The sequence below is a fragment of the Osmerus eperlanus genome, chromosome 14 (genome assembly GCF_963692335.1).
Source record: "Osmerus eperlanus chromosome 14, fOsmEpe2.1, whole genome shotgun sequence".
In the NCBI taxonomy this organism is placed as follows: Eukaryota; Metazoa; Chordata; class Actinopteri; order Osmeriformes; family Osmeridae; genus Osmerus; species Osmerus eperlanus.
The window spans coordinates 16,059,447-16,081,140 of NC_085031.1; the positions used below are offsets into that span (position 1 = coordinate 16,059,447).

A 21,694-nucleotide genomic window follows, 5' to 3' on the forward strand; every position below is an offset into this window, starting at 1 on the left:
CAGCCCCCCTCAGTCAGCCCCCCTCAGTCAGCCCTGCTCATCCCCCCTCAGTCAGCCCTGCTCACCCCCCCTCAGTCAGCCCTGCTCACCCCCCCTCAGTCAGCCCTGCTCACCCCCCCTCAGTCAGCCCTGCTCACCCCCCCTCAGTCAGCCCTGCTCATCCCCGGCCCACCCCCCGGCCCCCCCGGGATCCATGCCCAGACCTCCACTAGCGTTTTCTCCCCCCCCCCCAGTATTACACGACTGCATCTCTTCACCGTTGTAGAACAACCAAGCATGCTTCACCCAAAGTGGGGTGCTTTGACTCTGAAGAGGACTTGAAACACTAAAGAGGACTCGAACGCACTACGACTCCTCCTAATCGTGACGTCTCCACTCTAAGCCCCCTCGCCCCCTCTCCTCACTCCATCCTTGCACATAGAGGGGGAGGAGACTGACTTTGGGAATGCCCTTCTGTCTGATCTTCGCACCTGATCGCAGAGCAAAGAAGGGACTGTGTTGAATTGGAATGCGGAATAATGAAACCAACTATTCGGACATGTTGAGGCAGTTGGTTGTCACTGTTGATGGATTCTGTGAAGGAAGAGCTTTCCCCCAGGATACTCTACAGACTGGAGTCTATTATTATTTTTATTTAATTTTTTGCTGTAGTTGTTGTTGTTTTTTTTGCATTAATAATATTATTATATAATTATGAATAATAATTGAGATACGTCAGTAAGAAATCTACCAAATGTTCAACATACATTTTTAGTTTGGGGTTTTTCAGCACAAGAGTTATGAAGTACCTCTCATGTCTGAGAATGGGTTTTCACTGCACTATTTGTTGTATGTTTCAATGAACTTCGCCATTCAAAACCTAGAATAAACCGACAGAACCAGGAAAACCTAAAAGCCGGAATGGACAGAAAAATCTACTGTGTTCAGGATATTGGTTTTTGCTTAGCATCCTTTAATCATTAGACTAGTTTTCTGCCATTAGATACCTCTAAACGTTCTTTATAAAAACCAACACTAGAATCAACCCACAATTTAATGGGTTGATGTTTTAGATATTTGACATTCACAAATGTTCGTTAATAGGTTGAAAATATAAAACAATTGAATTATCCTACTGAAGATGCGACTTTGTGTTGTTCGGCAGCTGTAATAATTTGGCTTTATGCTAAATTATTAAACTGTAAGCCGCTTGATCTCACTATCACGGCAGAAAACGCATCTTTGTTATAGATAATTTCAAGTGTAGAAGGCTTCATTCCCTCAGCTCGCGGTTAAATTGAATGATTGCGGGTTTTTTTTATTTAAACTCGTTCTATTATATTAACACGACTGACGGTTGAGGTGAGTAAGGACAGGGAGATAAATTATTTGGGACCAAAAGACAAACTGACTTTTCTAGCGGTCATTATTGTCAAATGTTTTTGGGTGTCAGGACATGATTTTAACTTTTGTGTACTTTCGAGTGTTTTAAACACTCAAGCTCCTTCTTATTCTGTGTTAAGTGGACTTACAGTTTGACGAGCTTCTCTAAATACTGTGTAAACATTTGTGTCCATCACTGAGGACTTGGAACGACTCTTAAAATAGGGGTTATTTATAACCCTCCTCAAGGGACAATTTTTAAGTTCAGTATGTGTTTTTTTTTTATTTGGCTCAATTCGCGTTATTCCTTGTAAGGTATCCATCCTGAATGTTTTTGTTTGTTTATTTTTCATGGTCCGATAAGCCAAAATAAATAATTCAAAGGAATGCATTACAAATTAGTACACGTGAAGTCCTCCATGGTTAGGCTTTCAATTCGCAATTCATAGTAAGTCACGTATGCTTGCCATACTTGTTTTTATTCTCATTTCCTGCAAATGCTTAGTCAGTACGTAGCGATTCTGGTTGGATGTGTGGATGCCTGTCCCAAACTGAATGTGACCTTTACAGAATCCCACCGAAGAAATAATTTCCCACAAAGCTTTGGGGAGGTTAATAGTAGCCTATGGTTTATGTGGAGGAGGCTTCCATATGGGAAGGCTATTTGCGGAAGTTCCCAGTTCAGAGTAGGCTAATCAGTATTCATATGAATTTGTGCGCTGCCTTGGGGCGTGAGCGCTGAAATAAGTAGGCTATAGGACTAAATCTTGGTGGCTGGATGGTCAGTTATCCTACTAAACGAAATAAGTAAGTTTCATTCTATAATCGGACTGTTACGTGTGGATTTGAAGCATTTTGTGTGTGTGATTCTTACGCTTGATTCCAATCGGGAAGCGGATTAACAAAGATAACTTAATGGGTGCTCGAAAAACTATGTGCTGTATCAAAATAAAAGTTATTGATAGACTAAATATTAAGTTAATATTCGGTCCACGTCATTTAGCGCCAATTTATATTTTGTTTTTATAGGTTTATTCGCCAGAAAATCCATTCAAAATCTTGAGTTACGTCTCCGTTTTCTCCGCTCCTCGGTTCGTGCTGCTTGGGTTCGAGAATTGTTTCGGCTCCCTTAAGAACATGAACATCCGTTGGTGCTTTTGAAAACACCTTCATGTAGGCTAGTTATCTGGAATCCGCTACATTTCAGTATTTTTATGCCTGATATCTCATTTGTGGATTCAGATGTTGCCAATTGTTATTTCACAAAGAGAACCTAATTTGAGCTGTAGCCTATTAAACATAGGCTACTCCATATCCTCTCCACAGCGCAGCAGTGACAATGTTGAGTTGGCTGCTGTGGTCTTCACTCTTCACTGTAAGCTCCCAAGTAACATGTCCAGATGGTGTGTAGCTATTTTACGTGAATATTATATACATTAATTGTTAATTAGCCTAACTTTAACTGTTAATATAGCCGGCATATTATGTCCTGTCAAGTTGTTTCAAATGTAATTCTTAAGAATTACATTTGAAATTCTTGCAAATTCTTGAGAAATATTAATTCATTCTGATGTGTCGTCAATGCAGACATTGCTGCGCCTCTTTGTGGACCGGAGAATGTTAACGTGAGTTTTGACGTTAAATCTTGGACAATATTCACAACGTGGGATTCTGCCGCGTCTTCTGGTACAAATGAGGGACTCATCTATGACGTGGAGGTTCTATATACAGACGACCTGAAGAAGCTGCACAGTGTAAGTATTTTGAAAACGTGCTTTTGAAATAACTGTATGCGGCATTTAAATATAATTTTCATAATAAAAGTGAGGGGAACAACTTACCATGGCAAAGTACCCCTGTTGCAAACGCGCCACATAGCCTAGCCTATTGTTTTGTCCCAAAGGAGGCTATCGAAGTGAGATCTGACCAGACTGGAACTCAACAGCGGTGGAGCTGGAGGTCTCCGTTGCCTTTCGAGTGTACCACTCACGCAGTCAGACTCCGGTCCCGACACCTAAACAAAACTAGTCAGTGGAGCCCCCTTCAGATCAATCCTGGTAGGTGATTCTGATAGGTCAGTTGTCAAATAGAGTTGAAGACCCCCATGAGAGAAAATGAAACTCGTAGGGGCTTCATGCTGTTAATATTACACCCCATACCCTCAGCATGTTGAACCCCAAAACTTTGACACTACTGTAAAACTTTGACACTACTGTAAAACTTTGACACTACTGTAAAACTTTGACACTACTGTAAAACTTTGACACTACTGTAAAACGAATTTTAGTTACAGATGATGCAATGATATGATGCGAGAAAGTCACCTGCTAGCTTACTGAACAGATATTGTGCACATCCGTGTCGGCTCCTGTTCACACAGTTTACCTTTAACTAGGCTACACACCACAATCATCAGATATATCAGGAAAGAGGAGGAAACATTTTTCAGAATGTATTTTGCTAATGTTTTGCTGAACAATATTGGGGAACTCACAAGCAATCATACCCTCCTGCAGGGAAAACTGTGTCGAGCGAACCTGCGATGGTCCCTCAGGACACTTTCGTCAAGGTCGGCCACAATTTAACGTTATGCTGCGTGACCACGGAGGAGGAGCCGGTCATGAACTTTAACGGTACACGCGTGGTCACACGGATCGGTAACCACAGCTACACAATCACTGTTCACATCCAGGAACCTCTGCCTCGTTGCACAATTTCAGCCTTCTGCAAAATGCGAAAGCATGGTACTTGCGTTTACGCCGGGTGTGAGTACAAACCTCCTATACCGTTTGTCCACCAATGGGGGGGGGGGGGGGGGGGGGGGAGTAATATTCTGATACTAAATGTTCTTTTCAGTCAACGGCAGTAGGCTGTTATCTTACGATGTGTTGTCCAATTATTTCTAATCCAACAAAAAAAATAAAAACTAAAAACAATTTTTGTTGTTGTTGGATTAGGATATTTGTTTATAGACTACAAGGCTACTGTTGATAGGAGCAGAACCAATAATTACAATGCAGGCTACAAGTAGCCTACTTGTTATAAATGGCAAATAAACCTGAAACTTGGAATTTGAGATCCCCAATTTCTAAAGCTACGTTCCTTCTCCAGACCCCCCGGATGACAGCCATCTGAAGTGTGAAACTCGCGACCTGGAGCGTGTGGAGTGTCACTGGAAAATCGGAAGAGACACTCAATTGATCAAACCTGGGAGTACCACGTATTATAAGCTAAACGGATGGTACAGCCTTGAATATCATCGTTGCACTGTGCCTGGATGCGGTTCTTTTTGTACTGTGCCTGGATGTGTTTTTTTGCACTGTGCCTGGATGTGGTTCTTTTTGCACTGTGCCTGGATGTGGTTCTTTTTGCACTGTGCCTGGATGTGGTTCTTTTTGCACTGTGCCTGGATGTGGTTCTTTTTGCACTGTGCCTGGATGTGGTTCTTTTTGTACTGTGCCTGGATGTGGTTCTTTTTGTACTGTGCCTGGATGTGTGTTTTTTTGCACTGTGCCTGGATGTGGTTATTTTTGCACTGTGCCTGGATGTGGTTCTTTTTGTACTGTGCCTGGATGTGGTTCTTTTTGCACTGTGCCTGGATGTGGTTCTTTTTGTACTGTGCCTGGATGTGTTTTTTTTTGTACTGTGCCTGGATGTGGTTCTTTTTGTACTGTGCCTGGATGTGGTTCTTTTTGTACTGTGCCTGGATGTGGGTTTTTTTGTACTGTGCCTGGATGTGGTTCTTTTTGTACTGTGCCTGGATGTGGTTTTTTTTGCACTGTGCCTGGATGTGGTTCTTTTTGTAGTGTGTCTGGTAAATACAGACTGTTCTCTCTCTCTCTGTGGGCTTTTCAGCTCGTGTCCAGACAAAACGACATCAAATTGCCACCAAACTGTTGACGTGGGCCAAGGGGAAATGACGTGGACGTTGGAAGCCCAGAATCCACTTGGTATTGTCAAGATAAAGGAAACAGCAGACTTGATGAGAAGAGGTACAGACTGCTTTACACCAAGTGGTGACAAGGCATTCATAATGCATTTATGACGTATTAAGCCTTAGCATCTCATAAACCATCATTGGTTATCATCTACTCATATAGCCGATATATATAGTTTGAGACTAAGTATTTTTAAATATATAAAACCTGTTGTTAAAACCTGTAAAACGATGTTATGACTTCATACTTGAGCAAAACGGAGGACCAGTTCGAGCCCTCATGGGGTTGCACGGTGTGTCAGAACTGGGTGTGATTCTCGCTCCAGTGCGGATGCTGGCTCCGGTGAGCGTGGTGGCATCAGAAGTCAATGCCAGGGATGCTAGGCTGGACTGGCAGTGGAAACCGCAGAAGTACAAGACCCTGAACATGCTGTGCCAAGTTCAGCTGGAACAAAGTGGACACCTGGAGAAGGTGAGTCTGGGTAAACGCTGTGGAGAAGATTTGAACATTATGGGGTTTTCTGAGCCTAAAAGCCCTTGTACTGTAGATGGCAGGGGTGTAAGTTTCATTATAGTTCGCTTGGACATGTCCCAGCCACCTTTTGAAAACGGCAAATCTGTTACCCCCCCCCCCCCACACTTTTAATTAAGACAATTATATTAAAAGATCACATCCTTAGTTATAAAAAGATGTCCTACCCACATAAAAAAAAAAAAAAAAAAAAACTTTGCCCCTGTTAGATGGAATCTATGAGATGTTGATGCCTTCCGCATGTTTATGTTTCTGCAGAGGAACTATTCTGGTCACGGTCTTGGGTCTGTGGTTTTGACTGGTCTGACACCTGCAGACACCTACACAGTGAAGGTGTGCTGTGGGACTGTAAAACACTTCTGGAAGTGGGGTGACAACAGCGTAAACAGCACCTTTCAAACCAAAGGGGACAGTGAGTGTCTTTCCTAAATTCCTCTAATCATCGCAAATTCTTCTAATGAAAAGTAAGGTACAGATGGAATACACATAGAAACGCTGAGCGTCATGTTAACATTGTGTTTATGCTTTTGTGTCCCCAGTTCCTGATCCTTTAGATGTGTGGATGCACACTGAGAAAAAACAAACCGTAATCGCATGGAACGTGAGTCCCGTGTACTGTCGTCTCATGCTCATGTGCTACGGTACTTTAACACACACATGCTTGTTCCTGCAGTGTGCCGCACTGCCATGGCAACCCAAACTAAGAACAGCTTGGATAAAAGTGTCTGCTACACAAATAAAGTGTGAAAGAAAAGTAATACAGTTAAATGTAAAAATGTTAACAGGATGTCTCTTTTAGACGAGAATAATCATGAAATTTGACTTGGTGTGTTCAGACTCTTTTAGCCAATCAGAGCCATGGACAGATCCTGGAGTATGAGGTGATCTGGGTAAAGTCTGTGGATCAAAGCAGGGAAAGAAGGACTGTGCATCCCTCGTCCAAGTCCCGTCCGAATTATTATACTCTCCCTTTTGTGGCGTCTGAGGAGGAATACGTTGTCACGGTGACAGCCAGAAACCTGAACGGCAGCTCCACTCCCTCGTCCGTCACCCTTCCCAGTCGCTTCCCAGGTGAGGAGCAGGGGGGTTGAAGTGTGTGTGTGTGTGTGGGGGGGGGGGGACTTATCTATTTTGATAGATTTATAGATTTCTTATTGAGATTTAAGTACGTAGAAAGATATCTACAGTACCCTAGCTGGAAAAACAACAACATAATTTTCACAAAAGTTTTCTTTAACAAATACGAGACACTCGAATAAAAGCCGCATACCATGTTATGTTTTTTGCAGATGGAATGGTGACCACAAAGGTTTTTGGCCGTGACGGTGGCTTCGACCTGACCTGGAATGCTAGCCTCAGTGCTAGCTCTGGCTACTTAGTGGACTGGTGCCCCTCATTCAGCACCTGCTCCGTGGAGTGGGTGAAGGTGCCATCTGGGGTGACGAGGGCCAGAATCCAGTCAGGTGAGGCTGAGGAAAAATAACAGCCACGTTTCAACCCAGTATGAACTAATACTCATCTGGAGCATTGAGTAATTATTATTGCACTGTGGCAGGTAGCAGAAATTTGGTTATTGTGGTTGTACGTAGTCCTTGCTTGCCGATTGCCACAATCAAAAGTAATTTGATGAAAGTTTGCAATGAAAGATGAGTGTGTAGCCTGATGTTTTCCCTATGACCTCTACCGATGACTTCAGCCAACCTTAATGGGTGTGTACGGTATACGATCTCCATCTACGCCTGTACGTCACAAGCTCAAGAACTACTGGATAGGAGAGAGGGATACGTAAAAGAGTGCAGTAAGAATACCTTCTTCTCTCACTCCTACCCCACCATCTCTCCCCTCCCCTACCATCTCTCCCCTACCATACCATCTCTCCCCTACCATACCCTACCCATCTCCCCTCCCATACCATCTCTCCCCTCCCCTCCCCTATCATCTCTGTGGTGTTTCATTCACCTCTCCCTGTTTTCTGTGATTAGTTCCAAAAGACACGGTTGCAAGGTTGAACACCATCCAGAGCGATTCACATGTTAGGGTTTCATGGAACGACATTCCCCCAGAGCAACAGACAGCGTTCATTCATAGATACATTGTCACCTACTCTGACGACACAGGAACGACTATCAACATCAGCACAGGTAAGACACCAGTTGATAGCAACAATCAAACAGAATTGGTGTCAATACTGATCAAAAAGAGATGTTCCCATCCACACTATGGTGTTTTTTATGACCTATTTCTTCTGGTTTTCGCTGATGTCTAGCCGACGCTACAGAAAACTCCCTGACGGTCTCCCTTAAAGATCTTCACAGGAAGTCGTACAAATTCACACTGAAAGCCCTCACATCAGTTGGGACAACCAATGGGAAAATGTTTAACGTCATCCTGAAGAGTAAGGGCTTAGTAAAAACAAATATACTTCAGTTGCTGTTTTTCTGTTTTGTTTTTGGAAAAAGTTCATAACATGGCTTATGTTTCCAACATGAATTGTTTATCAACACCCAACAGCTGACCAGACAATCTGGGTGATGCTGCTATTCCTGGGAGGTCTTCTCCTCTTCTCCTTGGCCACCATCATATGCTACAGGAACAGGCGATGGCAAGCAAATATTTCCTTCTAACATATTTGCCATCACATCCCATATTATCGAATGTCCACGTTCACAAAGGTTTACTCACAAATGGTCTTTCTTTGGTTTAACAGGCTGAAACGTGAGTTCTACCCCGATATCCCCCAGCCAGCATTAAAGACAGACTGGCTCACGACACTGGTAGGTCCCCATCCAAATCGCTAACCTTTTGTGTACATGGAGTCCCGCTCCACCGACTCAGATAACGTCCGTTTTTCCCTGCTTTCCAGAAGGGATACGGGGGTCAGGTGCTCCATGACGAACCTTGCCAATGCTCCCAGCTGGACATCATTCCAGTGAAGGTTAGCCGCAACCAGAAGGAGGAGAAAGCCATCAGGAGCAGGCAACTGCCGAGAACAACTGCCAAAGTCTCCTCTTCCTCCTCCGAGTCTCAATACCGAGGACTAGACTTTGCGAACCAGTCCTACAACTCGTTTGTGTTTCCTGCGGCAGAGATGGAGCTGGTCGAAGATTACCATCCCCACACAGGCCCTCTCCTCAGCCCCAGCCCTCCGGAGGTTTCCGCAAGGGGACACCTTGTGTTTCCTGCGGCAGAGATGGAGCTGGTCGAAGATTACCATCCCCACACAGGCCCTCTTCTCAGCCCCAGCCCTCCGGAGGTTTCTGCAGGGGGAGACTAGGGCGGCTACTGGGTCAAGATATAACGAGATCAGCTCCTCAGAGACGGACTCACCGGAAAGCGTCTTTGCCAGCAGCTCGACACAGTGGAGTTGCCTACTTAACCTGATCAGCAGGCATTTGCTGTGTGTCCACAAGGATTTTTCTTTATAAAATGAACAGTGACACATGCAGGAGCTGATCTCGAACTTCTCATCATCCCGGCTAAACCCTCCATCTCCCACGATCTCTCAATCACCCTGGGATCTGCGACGGTGACCCCTTCATCCTCTGCCAGGAACCTTGGGGTTACCATGGACGAAGAGCTCTCCCTCACGGCCCACATTGCTGCAGTCTCCCGGTCGTGTAGATTCACCCTCTACAACATCCGGAAGATCAGGAGATACCTGTCTGAGCACTCCACCCAGCTGCTAGTCCAAGCACTTGTCCTCTCCAAGTTGGACTATTGCAACTCGCTGCTCGCTGGTCTCCCAGCATGTGCAACCCGCCCTCTTCGGAGGATTCAGAACGCAGCGGCCCGCCTGGTCTACAATCTACCCAGACGCTCCCATGTTACACCGCTCCTCATCTCTCTCCACTGGCTACCTATCATGGCCCGTATCAGATTCAAGACCCTGGTACTGACCTTCCGAGCAGTGAACGGGACTGCACCCGTCACCTACGGTCTTCTTCAGACAACCGCCTGGTGGTCCCACCCAGGGATGGAAATTAGCACCTGCCACCAGCCAAATGATTTTGTGTTGTGGCGGGTAAACTCGTTTCACCTACCGGCCACCGTGGCGGGTAAATACAATTATTACACGGCTGTTCTTAATGCTGTAGAATGCCTCATTCACTTGAATGGGGTTTCCCAACGTTCTGCAGTCAATTATTTTTCGATAACAGACCGTTGCTATGTATAACTGACCGCTGTCAAGAGAAGTGGCCTTTTTGCCTCGGATTCACGTTCAAGTAGTCCGGTAACTTTTCAACTCCAGCGTACTCCGTTGCTTAGCGACGTCAGCTGATTTGAAGCCTAAAGAATGTTCAACGTCTATGAAGTTCAACGTCTTTGGCGAACTATTTCTCTGCTGATCAACACTACGAATGGTAACATATAAATTGTAATAAGACACACTGTGTTAAGTTTTTTTTGGGCAAGTAGCCGTGTAATAAGCGGGATAATGTATAGAACGCCGTTGTCATTATCGGGAAAATAAGCCCCTTCAGAGCGAAGCTACAACCCTCCGCTTCGCGTCGGGGTTCTGTTCGCCCTGTCTTGGAAGAAGAACGCTCAGGAAAGCACCTCTGAAACTTCAGAATCTGATTCTGATGAGCAGGAGTAAACTGTACTGGGATTGGGGAGGATGGGTGGAGGAATGTTAGTTTGTTGTTTAATCTGCCCTACTCATTTAATGAAATGTATATCAGTTCGTGGTTTGTGCATGTATAAAAGAGAAAGTGTCAGTGTTTCATTGAGACTGAGATTAAATAAACTGCTTAAGTATTGTATATCTTGTAGTAGGCCTATTAATTTTCACATGCAGTACACATTGTCGGTTAAAAACAAGAAAGTGGCTGGTAAAAACATTGAGTGGCTGGTAGATTTTGAAATCCACCAGCCACAGTGGCCGGTGGACAAAAAATTTAATTTCCATCCCTGGTCACACCTCTCAAGACCGCCCGGTCCCAACACAAGCTCTTCTCCTGTCTGGCCCCCCAGTGGTGGAATCAACTCCCCACCTCCATCAGAGACACTGAGGCTTTTTCCACAGGTACACTTGCACTTATAGCGGTTCATGTTGTTTAATTGTAACTTGTTTAACTACATGCTCTTATGGTTCTTCCCTTTGGCACTTACTTCGGTTGTTCACAATGTGTGCTTCATGTTTTGGCTACTCGCAATGTTTTTGTGGCTATCTTGTTGTTATGATCAGTGACCTATGCACTTTGTAAAGCTCTCTCTTGGAAGTCGCTTTGGATAAAAGCGTCTGCTAAATGAATAAATGTAAATGTAAATGCAGACATACATAGGCCGACAGAGGGAAGATGAAGGCTTGTGAAATGTACAGTATGCCTGCTACTTTTATACTGGATTCCTCCACTTCTCTACACATCCTGATGAAGTTTATTCACTTTACAAATCATTAATTTAACCAGCATTTTTTTTTCCTTTTTTTTTTCTCATGAATAAATGTATATTTTGGATTTTAGTCTTTTACTGTATGGTCCATTCGTGAAAAAAATAATCTTGAGTTTGAAAATGAGTAACGTTCAAAGTACAGTAGCAGTTTGTCAACATGTTAGCCTCACCTGCAAGTGTCTTTTTGTAGCTAGTCTCCAGCAGAGGTCGCGCTTGAACGGTTTGGAGTCTGCGGCGCCTGTTCAGTGTTGTCATGGTAACATGAAGGCAGTTCCGTAAACACAGCGGCAAACTGAATAGCTCGTCCATGTGAATCTTTAATCTTTTAATACTAATGTAGCTAATGTACAGTCGGAAAACAGCTTGTCATAGACGAAAAGTTCACATTTTGAAAAAACAAAATGTTGATCAGTCAGAGAAATAAGCCACGATGTCGAGAATTCACGGGGCCAACTCCGCATTCAGTAGCTGTGGTAAGTTTTAGACGAACACCATTGCTTTGGTAGCTACAGTTAGAGCTAGCTCTAGTAGTAGGTTGTAGGCTACTGACAGTAGCTTGCATTGGCGAGTTACAATTTCTTGAAAATCAGTCAGTGATTGAAACGGAACCCCTTTAACCCTTGTGTTATCTTCGGGTCGTTCTGACCCATCAGTCATTGTGACCCACCGTCGTATTGCAACAACTTTACCGCATACAAAAACAAAGTGAAGCATTTTCTTTTAACCGTTGGGCTGTCTCAGACCCCCCACATTGCGAAGGTTAAAAGAAAATTATTTTTATTTGTTTTTGTATTGGGTAAAATTGGGTAAACACAACGATGGTTCGTTATGAACCTTTGGGTCATGTGACCCGAAGGCAGCACGAGGGTTAAGATTACAATCAATGCCTTTAAACATACGGTGAGACTTGATTTTAGTTTGCACGTCATTAGTCTAGCTACCTTGTTTCCTAGCTGTTGTGTATTTTGTTTTAATTCTCTAACTACCAGACTACTAGTACTGTATTTTGCACAGATCGTGATTGTGGAAAAAATTAAAGAAATTACCCTCATCATTTAGCTGACACTTTTATCCCAAAGCAACACCCAAATTTACATTTAGTCATTTAGCAGACGCTCTTATCCAGAGCGACTTACAGTAAATACAGGGACATTCCCCGAGGCAAGTAGGGTGAAGTGCCTTGCCCAAGGACACAACGTCATTTTTCACGGCCGGGAATCGAACAGGCAACCTGGCTACCGATTGGTAGCCCGATTCCCTAACCGCTCCGCCATCTGACCACCTAATAGTGCGTATCATATTTTCCAGAGGGCCAGAGCCCCCTCATCGCGGCCCCCAGACCACCTCATCCTGGAGAGACGGAGGCAGGAGGCAGCCAGGGACAAGTCACTTGAGTTCACCAAGTATCAGAAGACCTGCGACCTAAAGACCCACTGGGAGAAAAACACGGACCAGCGCATCGTTTTAGGAACAATCAAGCGGCGCGTCGACAACGCTATGGAGCGCTACCAGCTGGACGTCGACGAGAGGCGGGAGAAGTAAGAACTCTGGAGGCGGTGTGTTTACGGAGGCCCTGTGTATTTGTTCATAATCGCCCTCTCCAGCTCCTCCGTTGTCCCCTGGTCTCCCACAGGCTGCAGGCTTTACTGGAGGCGGAGGAGGAGGCTCTGCTGAAGGAGATGGAGACCAGGACGGAGACAATGCCGGAGAGGCAAGCCAAGATGCGAGAGAGAGCCAAGCTGCTGAGGGAGAGGAGGGAGAGCGACCGGCAGCTGGTGGTGGCTCAGAAGCTAGAGCAGCAGTTCAGGTGAATACCAACCAACCGGTTGGTTGGTTCCCCTTCCATTGCTTTCACGTCGCCTCAGAAATCTATGTTTAAGAAACCATCGTCGTAGGAACCCCCGGTAGTCCTAAACAAAGTTTTCGCCAGCTGTGGCTTTCCCTCCCCTACCCCTCGATAGGAGTCCAAAACGTAGGTTTTCTCCTTTTCAGAGATCGGAGCGAGGAGCTTCGGAGTGTCCAGAGTAAGCGGATCCAGGACGAGGTGTGCGCCGAGCGGGCCGCTCAGCTGACGATGCGGGAGGAGGCCTGGAGGCAGCAGGAGGAGGAGGAGAGGCTCTTTGCCGAGCTGTGGGAGGGCGACCGCCTCGCCAAGGAGGAACGGGAGAGCCGGGATGCGGAGAAGCAGCGGAGGATGAACCTCCAGCAGGTGGAGTACCTGCGGGTGCAGATGGAGGCCGTGGAGCAGCAGAGGGGGCAGGCCAGGCAGCTGAAGGAGGAGGAGGCCCAGCTGCTGGTACGGACGATCTCTGATTGAAGGTGTCGACGAGTTGTCGTTCGATGGTTATTCCAAGTTATTTCCCCCTCTCTCCCTCCCTCCCTCTCTCTCTCTCTCTCTCTCTCTCTCTCTCTCTCTCTCTCTCTCTCTCTCTCTCTCTCTCTCTCTCTCTCTATCTCTCTCTTCTTCTCCCTCAACTTCTAATTTTACGCTCTCCCTCCCTCCCTCCCCCCCCCTCTCTCTCTCTCTCTCCCCCCTCCCTCCGCCCCCCTCTCCGCCCCCTCTCCCCCCTCTCTCCCCGTTCATCAGCTGGAGCAGAGAGAGGTGCTGCGTCTGGAGGAGCAGCGAGAGCGCAGCCAGAAGCTCCAGGGTCAGGAGAGCCGTCGCCGGCTGCTGGACCACTCCCTGCGGCTGAAGATGAAGCGCCTGGCCAGGGAACAGCAGGATGAGCTGGCCCTGGACATGAGCATCCTGGAGCAGCTGCTGGCAGAAGCCAGGGATGAGAAACAGGGGGATGTCATGAGGAAGGTAGGAGAGAGAGAGAGGCTCCAGGTTTGCGAGTATGAACGTTTTGCACAGGAGAATGAGAATGTTTTCGTGATGACGGCAAAACGCCAATGATGGATTCGTTCAGTGGGCGCTTTTATCCAAAGCTCTCGAGCATGGGGGGAAAATTTGAACCGGCCATCTTATTGACCTGCAGTCAAAAGCTCTACCCACTGAGCTACACCCATCCCAACAGCAACACGCATAGCATTTACACACCTATGTTGATACTTCACACCATACACAGTTGGGAGTACATGTATTGGAGGGGATCCCTCACTGAATTGCTCCTCCCAAGGTTTCTTCAATTTTTTCTCCTCTAGTGAGTTTTTCTGGGAGTTTTTCTTTGTCTTCCTTGAGGGTTTAGGTTGGTTGAGGGGCAGTTCTATGGGCGTATGTGAAGCCCTCTGTGACATTGCTTGTAAAAAGGGCTATACAAATACATTTTGATTTGATTTGATTGGCTCTGTGTCTCTTTCGCAGCTTGAGCTGAGAGAGGAGCAGAGCCGGTACCGGCAGTACCTGGCCGACCAGCTGAACGAGCAGAAGACACAGGAGGCGCAGATCGAGCAGGTGATCGAGGCGGACCTGAAGCAGACACTGGCTCGCAGGGCGGAGCAAAGCCGCCTGGTGAGGGAGGCCAGGGACAGGCTGATGAAGGATGTGATGGAGACTCGCCGCCTGCAGATACAGGAGAAGCGTAAGAGAAGGACCCAGGTCTTAGGAAGCAAGAGAAAAAGAAAGCAACAAATCTTATTTGTTGATTTGTAGTTTGTGATAGAAATAGGCCTCATGAACTGTAAGAATGTGTAATGTTGTTTTATTTGTGTGTGTGTGTGTGTGTGTGTGTGTGTGTGTGTGTGTGTGTGTGTGCTCCGTAGTGGATCTGAACATGCAGAAACAGGCTCAGCTGGCCCAGGAGAGAAACGAGCTGAACAAATCCATTGAGGAGGACAAAATGTTAGATAAAGAGCAGAAACAACGGTATAGACATCCTCACAGATCTCTCTCTCTCTCTCTCTCTCTCTCTCTCTCTCTCTCTCTCTCTTTCTTTATCCCTCTCTCTCTCTCTCTCTCTCTCTCTCTCTTTCACTCTCTCTTTCCAACACGCACACACACACTCCTAGAGTCATACACATCAAGAGGATCATCTAAACTCCTCCCTGTACACACCTGTCCCCTCGCTGCAGCCTGAAGCAGGAGTCCCAGGACCACCAGGCCGACCTGCTGGCCCAGATGATGCACCAGCAGCAGCTGCGGGACAAGGAGGAGGCTGAGGCGGAGAGGGAGTACCAGCGAGGCCTGGTCGACCAGGAGCACTACAACAACAAGATACAGGACATCCTCTCCGGGCCCACCTCACTCAGCAGGCCTGTGCACCCCTTCAGAAGAACCCAGAGCTCCACCTCCAGATCTGGAAGGATCTAGAAGGATCTGGAAGGATCTAGCTAGTCTGAAGCCAAAGCAGGTGGAATGTGACAGGGATCACCCCCCCTCCCTAAGAACCCCCTTACATACACATGATGATCTGGCCTGTGCTTAGCTTCAACCCCGTCTACACAGATCGAAAGGTAACCTGTCCAAATTGAATGGTAATAAATATGTTTACACTGAATGCCGAGTTTGAAGAAGTTGTTTTCTAACTGTGTTGTTTAGTCTCGTAGGCTTGTGTTTGGGTTTGCTGCTGTTGTGACTTCAAACTGACTCTGGTAAGGCTAAACTAACATTGTTGCACATTGTGTCTTTGGAGTCTTAAGTCTTGACCAAAAAGTTGTGTCAAAAAGCACAGTGTTCCAAAAGCATTACATTTCGGTTGTTTGAAGAGGATTACCTTGAAAACACACTGGTGCCACTACGGAATGACATTAGGATACTTTAGCGCCAAACTCAAATGATTAATGTGCCATGGTTTCCATTTAGTTTTTTCTTTCACATTAAAAGGCTTATTCGTGGTCACTCAGACATCAATCTCCAGCGATCAGCCTGACTTAACGAGAGGGAATTAAAACTGGCATGATAAAGAAACACCCAGCGATTGTTGACTCGCGTTAATCACCTCCGTCTTATCTCCCGAAGCAACCTGTGGTGTTAGCCAAAACACAGGGATCACCGGGGGAAACACGCCGACGTCTGACTGGACCATGAGGCATGGACTCACACTTCTCTCCGCAAGGATTGCGTTGGAAAATGTTGCACAAGTACTGAGTCATACCTGTGTACAGTTATCAACTTTGGACTAAATGCTATTTTTAAACCATCGCTCCCTACCAGTGGAATTCATGTGTGTGAGGTTTTACTGAGACATACTTGGAACCTATTAGATCCCTCTGCCATTATCCTCAGGTTTTAACCTTTGAACCTGCACCATCCAGGCGTGATGTAGTCTCCTTTTAATGATTATAATAGTTTGTGTGATCTTTTGTCTGTGCCTACATGCCAAATTCAGTAACGGCTTGTCAGGGACACGCAGTCAACACCCCATACCTGCAGAGGGAGTGGTTTGGGAGTGGAGCATTTACATCATGTAAGAATACTGTTGTCTTCTGCTTAGACAGGTTGGAAATATTGCCCAAGATCAACTTTTCCACGACTCCAAATTACAGACAAGAATGGCTTGAGAACATTATGTTGTGGAACATGGAGTAAAGACTACCTTTTGAGAAGAACGCAACCTATTCTGTAGGAACTACTTTCAAACCCCCAAAGAGAATGGTGACTGATTATGAGCTGTATTGCAAGGTAATCTCTCTTCAAAATCTTTGATCAACTGGCTTTATTTTGTGATTCCGCTGATAGCTTCTCCTCACAGACTTATTTGGTATATCAACACCATGAAGGATAATGTTTTCGTATTCTTGTTAGGTATCTTAAAGTATCTTAAATTAATAAATGATGATCTTGCTATAACTAAGATGGTCAACTAAACGTGGATAGGTTAATGTTCAAACAACATGCTTCCGTGTCTGCATGTCCTGTCACCAATGACACAATTATTTAAATAACATTTTCTGTTTTCTCAGATTAAAGTCAATAATTTCTTTAACCACATTTCAACACTATTGTATTGACATTAAACATACTTTCAAGCAAATGCGGTTTGTACAATTGGCTTGCCTATTCGACAATCGAAATGGAAAAAATAATCAATATATACAAATTCTGTAACATCAAATTAGCGACCCAGACAAACTTTGATTGTAGTGCTCTGCTAAACCGGACGGGGGGCGTCTCGTGAAGGGCATTGTCTGGAACGCGACTGCAAATCAATACAGCCAGAGTCCATGGATACAGCACCGCGGCCAGGAAATACAGAGGAGCTGTAGTTCCCTCAGAAAATACACTCTAGTTTAACAGGGCTATACATATTTTGGCTTCAGAGGGTAGGTTTTTAGCAGTTCTTACCGGCACTCTTGGCATTTTGGATACGTGTTGGAAGTGAGCTAACTTAAGTGTTTTTATTTTTTAAGACAAACTAAATCGACAACTAATTTAGCCAAAGGGAAAAATACACCTGCGCTACGACCAGGAAAGGATTGGGACGTAGCCTTTTCCAACGAAGATACTTATTCAACGAAGGTGGACGACTATATTTGGGAATATCTGCAACATTAGTATAACTTATTTAGTTCTCATGTCATCGGAAAAAAAGTTTATGGTATTGACGCCAATGATGTAATATAAACTCTGGTAACCGAACGCTTCCCGTGGTGATACGGATAGTGCAAGGGTTGGACAATGTCCGTAAACGAGTTATTCACAAAGGTAAGCAGCTAATTTCTATACCGCTAGATATCCGATAATCTATTCTTCAATTGATTTCATGATTTCTGTTTTGGTGTTTTGTTTACCAAGTAAATATATGGACTAGGCTACTCGTATTTTTTTGGAGCAGGTGTTCTGGGACCAGAGTAGTCTCCGGTCTACAAAATGCGTCTCGAGCGCCATCACATCAGTAGTTATACGTCATTGCACTGTCTGTCTTGGACAGGTGTGCGAACAAGTTTGACAATAAAACCCATTGATCAATAGCAGGGAAATAAAACTTTAATGATTTAATTTCTCAACTAATTTAGGCTGTATGTAGTTTTTAGATTTTAAGTCTGCTGTGTAAAATATTTTACATAACCCACGCAGCGTTGAGCGGGGTTGATTTTAATTGCATGGTTTGGGAGGCAGTTTTTGAATTAGCGAGGCTTAATCGTTCGTGAAATTTAAGTGTTTAATGTTTCATTGATTTGGGGTTTCAAATATGCTGAAGAGGGAATACGAGACGTGGTAATCATGGATTGTGAATATTCTATTTCTGAAGGCGGCATGGCATATTTTATGCAGTTGCACATTATGCAACTCCGGTTGGTTGTAGACACTCCACAGTTGAACAGGAATACACAACCACAAACACACACAAGCATCGTCCTTTGAGGTCTCCTTTCTCTTTATGCCCTTAACCATCTCGCGAGTCTCTGACTGTCCTTTATTTATATTGTGATTGGAGGTCAGGTGGCTAAACGGTTAGGGAATCTATGTTCTATTAATCAGAAGGCTATTAATCAGAAGGTTGCCGGTTCGATTTCCAGCCGTGCGAAATGACGTTGGGTCCTTGGTCAAGGCACTTCACCCTACTTGCCTCGGGGGGGAATGTCCCCGTACTTACTGTAAGTCGCTCTGGATAAGAGCGTCTGCTAAATGACTAAATGTAAATGTAAAACGATTGAATGAAACGCCTGAGAACAGGAGGCTGTGTGTTTTGAACAGATACTGGAGGCAGATACCGCTGATGGTGGTGACTAATATTAATAGTGATTATTTTCCGAGTCGTTCTCGCCAAATGTCAAAGATTGAAAACATAATTAAGTGACACATTGTGGTATCCTCTGCACAGGACTGTGGTCCACGCCCACATCGCTCTGCTTTATGACATAATTGACTTTTTAAAATGTTGTTAATAAGGGCACTTTGGTTTATTTTGTGTAGACCTAGGCGTAGTAGATTTCTGAAGGTGTTGGTTAAATATTTTGTAGCAGTTATTGTTCAAGTTTCAACTTGAACTGAAACACCCGCAGTCAGGTTCCACTTTTTGTGCACTATTGTTCTCTTAGCTATCCAGTTTACTAACTTCCTCCCACGTTTGTTTACTGACAAAAACGGACAGAAAAGCTTTGTCTCATGAATACTTAACTTTGTTGAGGATATGTGACTGGAATCATGCCACTCCATGCCTTTGCAATGTGCTCTCTGGATTGGCCTACAATGAGTTCCTTGTGACATCATAGTTATATATGCAGTTGGTGACATCACAATGACACACCCTATAGTGTTTTTTTTCTTCTTCTTCAGTTACTGCTCCTCTCGTAATCCTCCTTCACCTCTTTCCCCTTTGACTGTTGTTTCAACAGCCTCCCTATCGCTATCTATTCCTCCGTCCACCCTATCTTTGTATGAGAAGTTATGTCTCAGGGGCCAACACAAAGTTCAGTTGTGTCATGCAGTTAGGCCTAGTTGTGTCCGTGTAGCTTTGATTTCAGATTCCCTTGACAGTGTTTTTTTTCTCTAGTTAATTGTGCTGTGTCACCGTTAATTATTGAGCCCCTCTCGTCCTGGTTCCTCACCCTCACATGTCCTGCTGACCCCAAAATGAATCCTATTAATCCAGAGAGCAGAGACAAATCCTTCACGTCCATCTGTTTTGTGCAGAATGCCTCAAACCAGCTGTCTCGTGGATTAATGTAGCCTATTATAACACCATTATAGCCAATAAGGACGTTGTCTATTTTACACATTTGCGTAGATATTAGTTACACTTTGTATTTGCCCAAATCTCTGTGGGATGAACGGTCTCTGATTCCTAAAGATACTAAATAAACACACTGTCACAATTCACCAAATCCACCAAATCTATGGTAATGGGATGTTAAAGGGTAGAATGTGTAGTGGCATTACGGACCTAATGGCCGTCTGTGTTAGGCCTGCTCATGGGATGCTGTTTCTTTGTGTTTAATCAGGGCCGTGGGCCTTGTAGAGCAGGATTATCTTGAGTCTCCACTACCCCCACTGTTTTGAGGGTGTGTGTGTGCTTGTGTGTGTTTGTGCACGCTTGTGTGTGTGCTTGTGTGTGGGTTTGCACATGTGAGTGTGTGTGTGTGCTTGTGTGTGTGTTTGTGCACGCTTGTGTGTGTGTGTGTGTGAGGGGCTTGGCTTCAGAGGATCCCTCAGTGATCCTTCTGTACCCTACCCTGTCCCTCTGGAGGGTAGTGCGAATCCTCCCAGCCGAGGGTTTGTCTCTGTGTCTGGTTCTCAGGAGGGTGGTGGGTTGCCCTGACGATGCCCATGCTTCGCTAAGGGGAAGGTCATTTAAAGTTCAGGTACAGAGCATTCTAGACAACATCTGGTTTCCCTATAGGGAAGTTGAGCTTGGAGCCAGGTGTGTGAACAGTGTGTGTGTGTGTGTCCGTGTGTATGTACAGTGAGTGAGTGTGTGTGTATGTACAGTGTGTGTGTGTGTGTACAGTGAGTGTGTGTGTGTATGTACAGTGAGTGAGTGAGTGTGTTTGTGTGTATGTAGAGTGTGTGTGTGTACAGTGAGTGTGTGTGTACAGTGAGTGTGTGTGTGTGTGTGTGTGTGTGTGTATGTACAGTGAGTGAGTGTGTGTGTATACACAGTGTGTGTGCTATTATAAATACCCCCCTGGGTTGTGTGTTCCTCTCGGGGCCTGTAACATTACGCCAGCTAACGTGATGACGTCCGTCATGATGTGGAACTAACTCCGACAGGAGAGGGAAGTGTGTTTCAGGTAGCTCTCTGTGGACCAAGAGTTACACCATGTTGCACAAGAATGTTTTGGGACTACTGAATTGATTCATCCCCCACTCTTAAGCGCAGTGACATTTCACCAGCAGAACCCAGCAGATGCTAACAATTCTCTTGTAGGCTTGCTTATGTACTGTACATGACTATCCCAGGCTGGTCTCTATTACTTTCTGACAGGAAAAAGCTTTGTGAGTCGGGTGTGTGTACAGTCTGTGTGTGTCTCTTTTGACTCCCAAAAGAAGCTCAGTCCTCTCTCTCTCTCTCACAGGTCAAAGTTCCTGAAGAGAGAGAGATAAGTAGCGTGCAAGCACACACACCCTGCCCTCACCTGGGGCTGTTGTCTTTGTGCTGACACATTTCTGGGCGGAGCCTTAAAATGAGCAGTGGAGGGCCAGGCACCTGTAGATCCATCCAGGGTTTCCATGCCTCACTTTGTGTCTTTTTCTCCTTCCTGTAAAAAAAAGTTTTCGAAACTGATACCTGAGAGTGGTCTACAGTTACACCAGATCACCCTGCTCTCTCTTCCCCCTCCTGCGTTTCGATTCAGATTTGTTTAACAACCAAATAACCTAGATTCAAAGTAGACAACATATTCATGCTACCGTTCAGTCAGAACCTATGAATCATTTCCTAAAAGTATTGCCTTTAAGTTGAATAGCCAAAACCCTGCTGAAAGGCCGTAGTCATTCATTCCAAAATCAATCACTCTGGGATTTATTATTTACACTCTGGGATTTGGTGTCCCGTCTTCATGTTACGTCAGATGGCTAAGCGGTTAGGGAGTCGGGCTAGTAATATGAAGGTTACCGGTTCAATTCCCAGCTGTGCAATGACGTT

The 21,694-nt window shown here is 45.1% G+C and overlaps 3 protein-coding genes across 5 annotated transcripts in view; all 3 read left to right on the forward strand.

Moving 5' to 3' along the window:
• Window positions 1-231: 231 nt before the first annotated feature.
• LOC134034301 (leukemia inhibitory factor receptor-like) lies at window positions 232-10,594 on the forward strand. 3 transcript variants are annotated; one of them, XM_062478763.1, is made up of 18 exons: window positions 232-1,341; window positions 2,689-2,765; window positions 2,950-3,116; window positions 3,266-3,419; window positions 3,879-4,127; window positions 4,474-4,603; window positions 5,218-5,354; window positions 5,626-5,771; window positions 6,090-6,243; window positions 6,371-6,432; window positions 6,668-6,902; window positions 7,121-7,294; window positions 7,528-7,629; window positions 7,814-7,972; window positions 8,098-8,226; window positions 8,343-8,433; window positions 8,539-8,605; window positions 8,695-10,594. In XM_062478763.1, the coding sequence occupies exons 2-18, from the start codon at window positions 2,702-2,704 to the stop codon at window positions 9,103-9,105; spliced, it is 2,631 nt and encodes an 876-aa protein (XP_062334747.1). In that variant the 5' UTR covers window positions 232-1,341; window positions 2,689-2,701; the 3' UTR covers window positions 9,106-10,594. The 3 variants fall into 3 exon arrangements, with proteins under 3 accessions (XP_062334747.1, XP_062334746.1, XP_062334748.1); XM_062478762.1 differs by lacking the exon at window positions 232-1,341 and adding an exon at window positions 2,010-2,169; XM_062478764.1 differs by lacking the exon at window positions 232-1,341 and adding an exon at window positions 2,106-2,169 and having other exon boundaries at window positions 2,694-2,765.
• An 879-nt stretch (window positions 10,595-11,473) lies between these two features.
• cfap53 (cilia and flagella associated protein 53) lies at window positions 11,474-15,747 on the forward strand. Its single transcript, XM_062478765.1, has 8 exons — window positions 11,474-11,698; window positions 12,534-12,763; window positions 12,859-13,032; window positions 13,218-13,521; window positions 13,813-14,031; window positions 14,533-14,749; window positions 14,931-15,033; window positions 15,240-15,747. The coding sequence occupies exons 1-8, from the start codon at window positions 11,627-11,629 to the stop codon at window positions 15,475-15,477; spliced, it is 1,557 nt and encodes a 518-aa protein (XP_062334749.1). The 5' UTR covers window positions 11,474-11,626; the 3' UTR covers window positions 15,478-15,747.
• A 315-nt stretch (window positions 15,748-16,062) lies between these two features.
• myo5b (myosin VB) overlaps window positions 16,063-21,694 on the forward strand; it is a 38,004-nt gene continuing 32,372 nt past the window's right edge. The window contains 1 exon segment of the mRNA XM_062478235.1: window positions 16,063-16,788. Within this exon segment, the coding sequence (XP_062334219.1) occupies window positions 16,759-16,788 (30 nt within the window). The 5' untranslated portion in view covers window positions 16,063-16,758.

What these genes read in the sequence shown, in the direction of transcription:
- LOC134034301 (XM_062478762.1), top strand. Translation starts at nt 2,141, where the DNA reads ATGGTCAGTTATCCTACTAAACGAAATAA. An exon ending in GAGGGCCAGAATCCAGTCAG is followed by an intron (nt 7,295 to 7,527) that starts GTGAGGCTGAGG and finishes CGATGACTTCAG; the next exon opens with CCAACCTTAATGGGTGTGTA. An exon ending in GACTATCAACATCAGCACAG is followed by an intron (nt 7,973 to 8,097) that starts GTAAGACACCAG and finishes GCTGATGTCTAG; the next exon opens with CCGACGCTACAGAAAACTCC.
- cfap53 (XM_062478765.1), top strand. Translation starts at nt 11,627, where the DNA reads ATGTTGATCAGTCAGAGAAATAAGCCACGATGTCGAGAATTCACGGGG. An exon ending in AGGAGGAGGCCCAGCTGCTG is followed by an intron (nt 13,522 to 13,812) that starts GTACGGACGATC and finishes CCCGTTCATCAG; the next exon opens with CTGGAGCAGAGAGAGGTGCT. An exon ending in GATAAAGAGCAGAAACAACG is followed by an intron (nt 15,034 to 15,239) that starts GTATAGACATCC and finishes CCCTCGCTGCAG; the next exon opens with CCTGAAGCAGGAGTCCCAGG.